This window comes from Sinocyclocheilus grahami, unplaced genomic scaffold (assembly GCF_001515645.1).
Source record: "Sinocyclocheilus grahami isolate Dianchi unplaced genomic scaffold, SAMN03320097.WGS_v1.1 scaffold794.1, whole genome shotgun sequence".
Lineage (NCBI taxonomy): Eukaryota > Metazoa > Chordata > Actinopteri > Cypriniformes > Cyprinidae > Sinocyclocheilus > Sinocyclocheilus grahami.
This window is the reverse complement of record NW_015505973.1, coordinates 1,005,019-1,015,097: the sequence shown is the minus strand read 5'-3', so window position 1 is coordinate 1,015,097 and position 10,079 is coordinate 1,005,019. Positions and strand designations below refer to the sequence as shown.

General features: G+C 36.7%; 1 protein-coding gene across 1 annotated transcript in view; it reads left to right on the top strand.

Annotated features, from left to right (window-relative positions):
- LOC107561850 (brain-specific angiogenesis inhibitor 1-associated protein 2-like) overlaps window positions 1-10,079 on the top strand; it is a 48,408-nt gene that overhangs the window by 26,607 nt on the left and 11,722 nt on the right. Inside the window, 2 exon segments of the mRNA XM_016246347.1 lie at window positions 1,114-1,251; window positions 7,423-7,575. Of these exon segments, the coding sequence (XP_016101833.1) occupies window positions 1,114-1,251; window positions 7,423-7,575 (291 nt within the window).

Here is a 10,079-nt window from a genome sequence, read left to right as displayed (position 1 = left end):
TATATACATGCATACATACACACAAAATCAGCCATGAGGAAATCTTTCAGCCTCACATGAAATTCCTGATCACAACCTTCACAGGCATGTTAACTTTTTCTTTCACCTGACTCAGTGAACTAAGCATTGTCTCTGTCTTGATTCTTTATTTAATTGAAACACATACAGTCACTTGCAAAAACATAACTAGATTTATTATGTTTTTTGCTTAATTGGCCTTATCCACCCCCAAATAACATGTCTTTTAAAGGCAATAATTGAGTTTACTGCATGTAATGAAAGCAAGAGTATTAGCAGCATTACACCGACGTCTTCTAAAAGGCTCTTCTCAGCTGTATGAGGGGAAAGTGTTTTCTTTTTCTTTTTCCTTTTTACTTGAGAGAAATCGTTTTACATGCATGAAAGATCAGCTGTGCATCTGAAATGAGACTTTCAGCTTCACAGATTGAGAACTGGATCTCTATCAGGCTTGTTTGTAAATGCATTAGATTGACCCTCAGCTTCTTGGCAAGAAATCAAAGCCACATTTATTCGGTCACTCATTTCCAGCATTGATAGAAATAATGAACTACGCTCTCATGCTTTCCGTTCCACACATAGTAAGGATGGAAAATAAACTGCGTCAGGCTCAGTCAAATGTAGCAGAAGGCTTTGGCAGTGAAGACTAGTGAAAACAAAGATGTATGGTCTGAAACACAATTAATTCATCAAGCAGTGGGTTCTGGGAAGACACTTTAAGGACAATAAAAGACCTGATTGGGCTGACTCCGCCAAGTTCCCATTAGTAAAGAACATGTGTTGACCTTCATGTCTTTTAGATGCTGGGTTCAGGTCAGTTAAGCATTGTTAAGAAACAGTAGATTCACAATGGGGACACTTTTAACATTTATTGTAAGCTTTAAAGCTCAGGATATGCTGAGAATAAAGAAATCAAGCATACTACGAGAGAGCCCAATCTCATTCTGTTCTCGTTGGCATTTAGCCACCTGAGGTCTTTCTGGAATAGATGCTTAATAACATTTTTTGAAATACAACCATTAAGTTCCCCGTCTTGTCCATTTGGATATTGTTAGGGGTTGATTGTGATGAGAGCTGTGTTATTTCGTCTGGCAGGCAGCTCTGAAGAAATATCAGATGGAACACAAAAGCAAAGGAGAGAGTCTGGAGAAGTGCCAGGCCGAACTGAAGAAACTGCGCAGGAAGAGTCAGGGCAGCAAGAACCCCTCCAAATATGGAGACAAGGAGATGCAGGTGAGTCAGTGCTCTTCAAATTTCAGCAAATGAAACTTACTTTTAAGTACTTTCTTTTTGGTGGACTAGTTACACCAAAAATTAGAATTCTATCACCATTTATTCAGCCTCATATCATTCCAAACATGTAAATCCTTCTTTTGTGTAACACAAATGAAGATGTTTTGAAGAATGTAGTTGTTCGCTTTTTTCCAAAGACCCAAACAACTTTTATTTTGGTCTGTTTCTCATTCAAAACTCTATCATATGACTTTAGAAGACCTGAAATATAACAAATTAGTTGTATTGACCACGTTTATGATACTTAAATGGTGCTTTGCATCCTTTTTGAAGCTTGAATGCTCTAGTCTTCATTAATTATAATTGCTTGGAAAAGAGTGTCCAGTCTTTTCAATGTAATTATAAGTGTCAATCTTCATATTTTCTCTTTTTTTGTTGCATGGAAGAAAGTAATACAGATTTGGAACAACGTGAGGCTGAGTAAATGATGAGAATTTATTTTTGGATGAACTATTTCTTAAAAATTTCTCTCAGTGTACAAAAGACATAAATCAATTCAAGTCTTGAAAATGTAATGTCTGTGCATTCTGAGTTTGGCAATTCGTGACATCCAACTGAGACTTCATGCTGGGATGAAACATTGTGGGAATTCTATAAATCTGTTTCTGTAAGTAATCTCTATAAATCCCACTCTTTCTCTCTTCACAGTTTGAACATACAGCTTTGAACACACTCGAGAGAGAATGAGAAAATTAAACATGAGCATGTATGTTAAAACTTTATCAAAATGTGTGATCACATTTTTACATTGGCTACAGTAAAGATTTCCAAACATAATTTTGCTTTGCTACAATTACAGTGACTTATAACAAAAAAAAAATTTGACAGGCAAAAGATTCATTAAATAAAAAAATAAAAAACTCGCAGACAATTTGGTTATTCACAAGCTTTACTCAGAGTCTATAAAAATCTTTACAAGAATTTTTCACACATTATGGATCTAAAGGGTTTATAAAAGTTTTCATTATCTTATTTTTTGATAAAGTTATATTTTTATAATCTGATATGCTGTTGCTCTTTTCATGCTCTGCTTTGCACTGAATCAGACAATAAGCTGTGAACACAGAAAAAATTATTCCAGTTTTAGTCTGTTTGGCTCTTTAGGTGCTAAAGAAAATCCCACTCTGTTTGGCTGAAGTCCTTTCATACAATATTGTACTTGTTTTGAGTGGGTTTCATTGTGTGTGTGGTGTCCTTGTGCTTTTGTTCATCGAGGCCTTGTTGTACGGGGGTTGAATTATCGGGATCGCGGTTTGTTTTGAACGTACGCCTCTCACTACCGTCGTCACAAGGTGCGAGGTCAGGGGGAAGTGGGAGTGTTGTGCTGTGGGCTGCCCTGGGGTCAGTTCATGCCGTTAGCTGTAGGTGTGCTCCTCATAGTGGCGTAGGAACACACTGTTGCGTAAAACGCTGTGGGCTCTGCTTGCTTGTTAAACACACCCCACAGGTGTGTATAAAAGAAAAAACAGAAAGGTGAGTGGGTTGTTTTAAATGAATTACGTGAACTTCCTCTTCCGGGGTTTAACAATAACTGTAGGACGATCAGAGTGAACCAAACATCAGAGATGATTGATTTGTTATACTGTATCAGGGTTGGCCAAACTTTGCTTCCTTTTTTGAGTTGTGAAATTTAAATGGGAATGACAGGAAAATAAATTTATTGAACTGTAATTCAAAGAATTTCTGTAACTGAAAGAAAGGAAGCTGCTTCATGTTGAGTGGCTCCAATTTGAAAACTGGAAAATTACATTTAGGAAAAAAACATTTTGGTGTTCTTTCACCAGCTAATTTAGTGATATTTTGTTTTTATTCACATAAAATATAATAAAACATATGTATGCAATATTTAAGCAGTTATAGGCATTTCTTTGAATTTAATTTCCATTTAAATTCTGCTGGCTTAAACCATCATGCTCTGTATATGCTGTTTTATGTTGCAAATCTTGGCCTTCCGTAGACCTCAATGGATTCAGTGCCAAGCAGAAACAGAGGCTCTGATGTTCTTTTTTTCTTGACTTCTGATCAAAGGCTAAACGTTTGATACAGTATGCAGCTCTGATGTAAGAAGTGCATTTAGAAAAGAAATGGAAATCACATTTTGATTGATTAGCTTGTGCCTCACCCCTCTGTGTGGCACAGGGCTTCAGGTAAAAAAAAAAAAATCGATATTTGTAGCTGTAAAACGTCTCTGGTCTCAGCTCATTGTTTTATTTTTTTTCATTTTTTTTTAATAGTTTACTAGGTGTGAAAGCTGAGATTTACCCCTGAGAAAACATTGTGTATGTGTAAACCCTTCCCATGGTTCCCTACATGTGGCAACTCTCTCGTGAGATTTCTTAAATGTCAGTTTTCTATAAATGTGATTTTTTTTCTGTAATAGCTTTTGTCAATTATTTATAGGTGTGTGTGTATGTGTTCATTCACTGACACTTAGCAGCTCAGTTTGAACCATGGATGAATTTTACATGTGGTGCTCATGGTCCCCACTGTGCGTCATGCTGTGGAGACTGAGAGTCTGGTTTCAGAGATGGAATGAATAGAACACTGCAAAACTCACTACACCAAGTTGTGGAGAATGTCTTTCAAAGGTGTGAATGGTGGTACCATACCATAATATTGACCTATTTTAGAGATTTTTTATGGATAATTTTTTGGAGACATTGAACATATATTGGCCGATATTTAATTGTACATGGTCATTTCCCATATTTTTCATTTAGATAAAGTGAGCTTTAGATCAAAGCAAAAGTAAAACTAATCTTTAAAAATACTTAAAAATATAATTGAAAAATTCAATCAATGCAACATTTTTCATACCCTATAATGTTATATTGCAACAATTTCACAATTGTTAAACCATAGCATGTTTCGTTTTATATAAGAAACACTGTTGTTTCAGTTTCCTCCCTGATTACTAGAGAGAAACACAGGTCTGTTCCAGATCCCCCGTTCCAATATTAATACTGTGACCAGTGTAATGCACTCATTTCTCTTTTTTCCCCCTGAGGAATCAATGCACAGAAATGATGCCGCATTCTAGTCATATCCTACATTCATATTCAGCATGTGGTAAAATGAGGTCAACCGGAGGGCAGGCAGATTGATCTGAACTGGAGTGTCACTTATGATTTCAGGCTGCAGTAGTGTAGGATATGGACCCACGTTACATCATCTTTGTACGTGGACGTGTGTACATTAGTATTCCCCTTGGGTACCAAACTAAAGACATGTAGTGCAGAAATTTGAACCTATTTATCCCTACCCCACCACACTGAGCCATATGGTTACATACTGCAGCAAACAAACATTATGACGCTGTTTACCAACTCTAGAGCATAAACCTGTTGAATGCAGCATTTTTAGCCTGACAGTGTTTACTGTCGTATGTTCATGTCAGCCACTTCACAAGTGGTAGTTAACGTCATGCAAATCATGCTGCCTGTCTATTACCTGAATCACCGGGAGATTGTAAATATAGATGTTGAGTTTTTTGCCATGCTCCTGTACTTGTAATGTCTGATGGTACAAATTTTGTTCATTCAGTTCAGTCATTTAAATAAATCATTGCGGAACCTCTATTGCCTCAGGCCAAATTGCAGTAAATATCTATCAAAGCTGACAGAAAAACCATTGGTTTTCATCCATTTTGCTTAACAACTAGAGTGAATTACTGCCAGCATTAACTATTAAATGTGCAGACTAACAAGTGTAGGGTCATTTTGGTAAATGTAAGATGCAGAAATATATGATACATTTGAGTAAATGACCCTACACTTGTTAGTCTGCACATTTAATAGTTAATGCTGGCAGTAATTCACTCTAGTTGTTAAGCAAAATGGATGAAAACCAATGGTTTTTCTGTCAGCTTTGATAGATATTTACTGCAATTAAATATGATATGATACAAATTGCCTGTGTGACAACATTTTTGTACTTGTACCTACCTGGCAACAGACTTGCGCTGGTCCTGCGTCTGAAGTTGTGTAAGTGCACTCGCTGGACCTCAGATTTAATCTTAGCATTGTACATGAACTGTACATGTAAATGTTCTCTTCATGACTCAGACACTGAAAGAACATTTAATAGGAGCAGAAAAGTGGTCTTGACCATGGGTCATTAAATACAAAGAAGATCCTGTAGTATAGTGCTGTCATTATCTGGAAAGAAAAAGACAGACCATAATATCTGATCCATTAGCGCACAAAACATGCAGTCTATGTGGGCTACGACGACATGTTCAAGCTGAAAAATATTGAGATTTGAATGTTGTAAATTACTGCTGCTTGCATATATCATTCAAAAGTTAAGGGTTGGTTAGATGTTGTAATATTTTTGAAAGAAATCTCTTATGCTCATTAAGACTATTTATTTGACTGCAATACATTAAAACAATTCATTATTGCTTTCTATTTTAATGTATTGTAAAATGTAATTTATTCCTGTGATGCAAAGCTGAATGTTCAGCAGCTATTACTCAAGTCTTCAGTGTCACATGATCCTTCAGAAATGATTCTAGTATGCTGATTTGGTGACCGATTTCTTATTAACAGTATTCAAAACAGTTGTGCTACTTAATATTTTTGTGGAAATTGTGACTTTTTTTTAAAGGATTCTTTATATTCTGTAGAAATGTTTAGCAATGTAGAGGTCTATAACAAAATCAAAGTCACCTTTGATCAATTTAATGCATCCTTGTTGAATAAAAGTATCAATTTCTTACTAGATACAAATCTTACTGGCTGCAAACTTTTGAACTGTAGTGTACAGTATATGCTAGTTTACCTCCAAAAAGTAATGGAGTTATTCTTTAAGAGTGTTTACAGTTGAAAACTGAACTCCAAAAGGAAGAGAAATGCCTTCAAAATGGCTTTTTTGCAAAGTATGTAGTTTCTAATTTTGTCAGATCCTGGAGAGAACGGAGATTATTTGAGAAGTGTAACCACCATGCTTTGCTCTCAGCGTTTTCTTTCCTGTCACCTGCATTTTTTGCTGAGCAATTCCCTGGTCACTTTAAATAAAGTTACAAGCCAAAAACAGATGTCTTTCAAGCTTGATAAAGTGATGTGACTCACTCTTTGGAGTAGATGCTATGTGCAGAAATATTTAGCATTCAGCTGTTTTTGTGACCAAACTCCCACTCACGATCAGAGAGAATCCTGGAAATGCTACATTTTACATCTAGTGTTTTACCTACAGGCGGATTACATCTAAACTAGCTTGACAACTCAGTACCTACTTTTATATTTGACATTACAACATCTGTTTCCTAGTCAAAGCTGAGGTGTTGTATCTCTTTTCATTTCCTCTCTTTCATCTCTCATGTTCTTTCGCACATTAGTTTAATGCTAAAGCATTACAGACAAGTCTATCTGATGTACATTAGAGCAACAAAACCTACAAAACTGTGTTTTGGTGCTGGTGTCATAGACCAGTTGTGTACCAAATGAGTTTTAAACACTGGATGAGGCATTGCTTTATTCATTTCACCTGTGCAAGGCACTAAACCCATGAAACTCAAAGATTGAGAGTCTGTGTGAACGTTGTACACATTCATACATCACTATGAGCCCATAACACATTTTTGCATGATGCAATGGCCTTTTCTAACTTCAGACTAATAATAGACTTGCAAACAGTGATTGTTCATTAACACTTGGTAGGAAGGAATCAGCATAACTCTGTGATATCACAATATCTACACAGGTTGAATAACCTTATGAAGGGTGTCACTGTGTGTGCGCAGTTTGGATTGCATCCAGTTCCTGCAAGGTGTATGTCCTTGTTAGATGTTGTTTTGGCTGTGGCGCGATCTTTACAGAAGCAGCAGCCTTGGTAATTTTTATGTTGGGATACTTGAGTTTAATTTTATTTTTATTTATATTTGTTAGGCCGGTTAAATTCAGCCCTCACCAGCTTTGCGTGCTATGGATTATTGAGTTTTAGCATTACCATTTGCTTCCATACAATGAGAGTAACAGCAAGCCTACATGGTTGTCATTTGAAATGTGCGGTTCTCCTAGCATGGCCTTCATTACATCAGGCTGCGTTAAACTGGGGCATTGTTTGTCATTTTTTTTATGCCTGCTTCATGGCACCTTCCCTGTCCCTCAGTACGTCGAGACCATCAGCAGCAAACAAAATGAGCTGGATAACTACATCTCTGAGAGCTACAAGAATGCCCTGTCCGAAGAGAGACGGAGGTATTGCTTCCTTGTTGACCGTCAGTGTGCAGTGGCCAAAACGAGCAACACCTACTACACCAAGGTGAGAATTCATGTCATGCTGAAGAAAATTTGGGTTGCAGAAACACTGAAATTCAGTTAATTTAAATAAAACTTGTTAAGCATGCATTTTAGCCATTATTTGCTCATTTAAATGTGTTAAAGACAACATGAAATGCCATTTACCTTCCGCAATGTGACATATTTTGAAGTGAAGCTGAGTAATTAGTAAGGTTCATTTGATTTAATCAATATTTGTTTGGGTCATTTGGTCAGTTAAACTGATAAAGCCTCTTTTATGTCAACGTGACCGTGGTTACATTAGAAAACGTTACAAGACAAAGACATCTAAAAAAGTATACAAGTTCAATTTTGATTACATGTTGTCTTTAACCTTCAGTCATGAAATGTATTAATACAGATCATATACTATTAATTATAAGTATCCATTTTGCCAAGTAAATAGTCATAACAACTCCATACTCTGTGTTCAGTTGTTTCTGCTCCCAAATCCCATTTAGTCAAGTCATTCATTTCATTTCAGTGCTGATCATTCCACCATGCTTGCTAGAGAATGTGCTATACTGTATGTTTTGGGAAAGTTTCTTAGATTGTGTCAAAAAGTCACTCATGCCAGTGCCGTAAAATTGGGTTTTGTTTACAATGCAAAATGATTTATAATCAAAACTAAATTTTACTGCTTACTAATTGTATCAAGGAGATTTAATCAAGGTGGTGCTGCCCATATATCAAACACAAGGGTGAAGGATGATTATTCTTTTTAGAACATTACATTCACACTGAACAAAAATAGAGTAGATTTGGTGATATCTGTTGGATTCACCAGCATGCAGAAGAACACCATTCATTCCCACGTAAGCGAGATTCACTCCTCTACTGTGACGCTCACGCTTCAGAATCGGTGATAGACAGAGTGTTGGGAGCAACGATGGCAAGAGAAGGAGAAGAAAAAGGGAGGGCCAGGCAGAGAGTGGCACACTTTTACAAGAACAGACTGTTCAGACGATAATCACTGTTTTCATATATGTGTGTAGGTGTAGATTCATACTGAAGAAATTTCTCTGCAGGCAACTCCAGAAACATTTTAGACAAAGAGGCATTACCTAACAGGGGAAGATTATATTGGGGTCTATTCTACAAAGTACTACTTTATTATCCACTTTTGTGAGAACAGGAAGAGCAAAGTGACGTGAACTAAACTGACCATCTGCCAGAGTTTGCCATGGCTGGATCTTAACACCGTCGCCCACACCAGTCATGGTACTTGATACTTACTCACTCGTCTGCAACTGAGGGCAGAAGGAACAAAGAGTATAAAAACTCTCTCATGCTCAGACGACTAAGAAATTTTACCACTGGGAAGAAAATTGAAAAGAAACATCTTAAACATGTAATGAAATTTGCACACAGGGTTCACAGATTTCTTGGGAACTAGTAGGCAGTTAGGTAGTGGTCTGTGAATTGCATTTGTGTGATGCCTTTTCACACAAATGCAATTCTGAGACCACTATTAACTGCCTATTAGCAAGATTTAGCATATGCTTTTATCCAAAGTAATAATAGTTACTGTACACTTATTTCAGGGTCATTCTCCTTGGATCAACTTGGGATCAAGTGCTTTACTCTTTGAGGGGTTTGAACTAGCAACATGCCAGTTAACAGACCTAAGCTTTACCCAATACGCTACATGGTGATCAATGACCAAAGCTGACCCAAAAATGAAACTGACATTCACATATGTCCTTCCAGACTTGTATGATTTTAACATGGAACACAAAAAGGATGAGATCAGCATATTTTGCAGCATAGTTACTCTTCCACATTCTTGTTTCGCATCTTTGATAAACATGTCTTTAAGTATCATTTTTGAATGTAAATGAATGAGATTTAAGAGCTACAACAGAGACTTGTAGGGTCTTCATTAGTATTTCATTAGTGTTCCTCCAAGGAACAACATGTGAGTGAGTAAATGACAGAACTTTCATTTTTAGGTAAACTGTACTTTTAAAACAATGTTAAAATTGCAAATGCTTTTAATGAGCTGTGACTACTGAATCTTATGGTTTTACACATGATCTGTCCTGCTACTCTTGAAACTTTTGGATCAGCATTTAACGTCCAGATGAAACGGAAACTGCGCTTATCATTTCATTTTCTATTTCCATTTATAATAAACACTGTAATATTACATAAAAAATAAGAATTGTCCATTTTAATTTCATGGTTACTAAGATCTGCCAATTTGCACTCCTGAAGAGTGTTTTTATGAACCCAATGAGGTCGTGCCAAAGTCCACAGGTGCTCAGACAGGCAGGCAGGTGATAATTGCTTTGGGTGGGGTGGTATGTGGTTGTGACTTCGAAAAGGACCGTAGGGGCACAGTTGACAGGGTATTGACCTGTGTCAGCCAACTACAAACTATGGAGGTATTATGAGTACAGAGTGAAGGAGAGTGAGAAAAAAAAGATTAGATGAAAGGCATTGACATGTTATAAGGCATTTAGAAGTCTTTTCACCCAGTGTAGT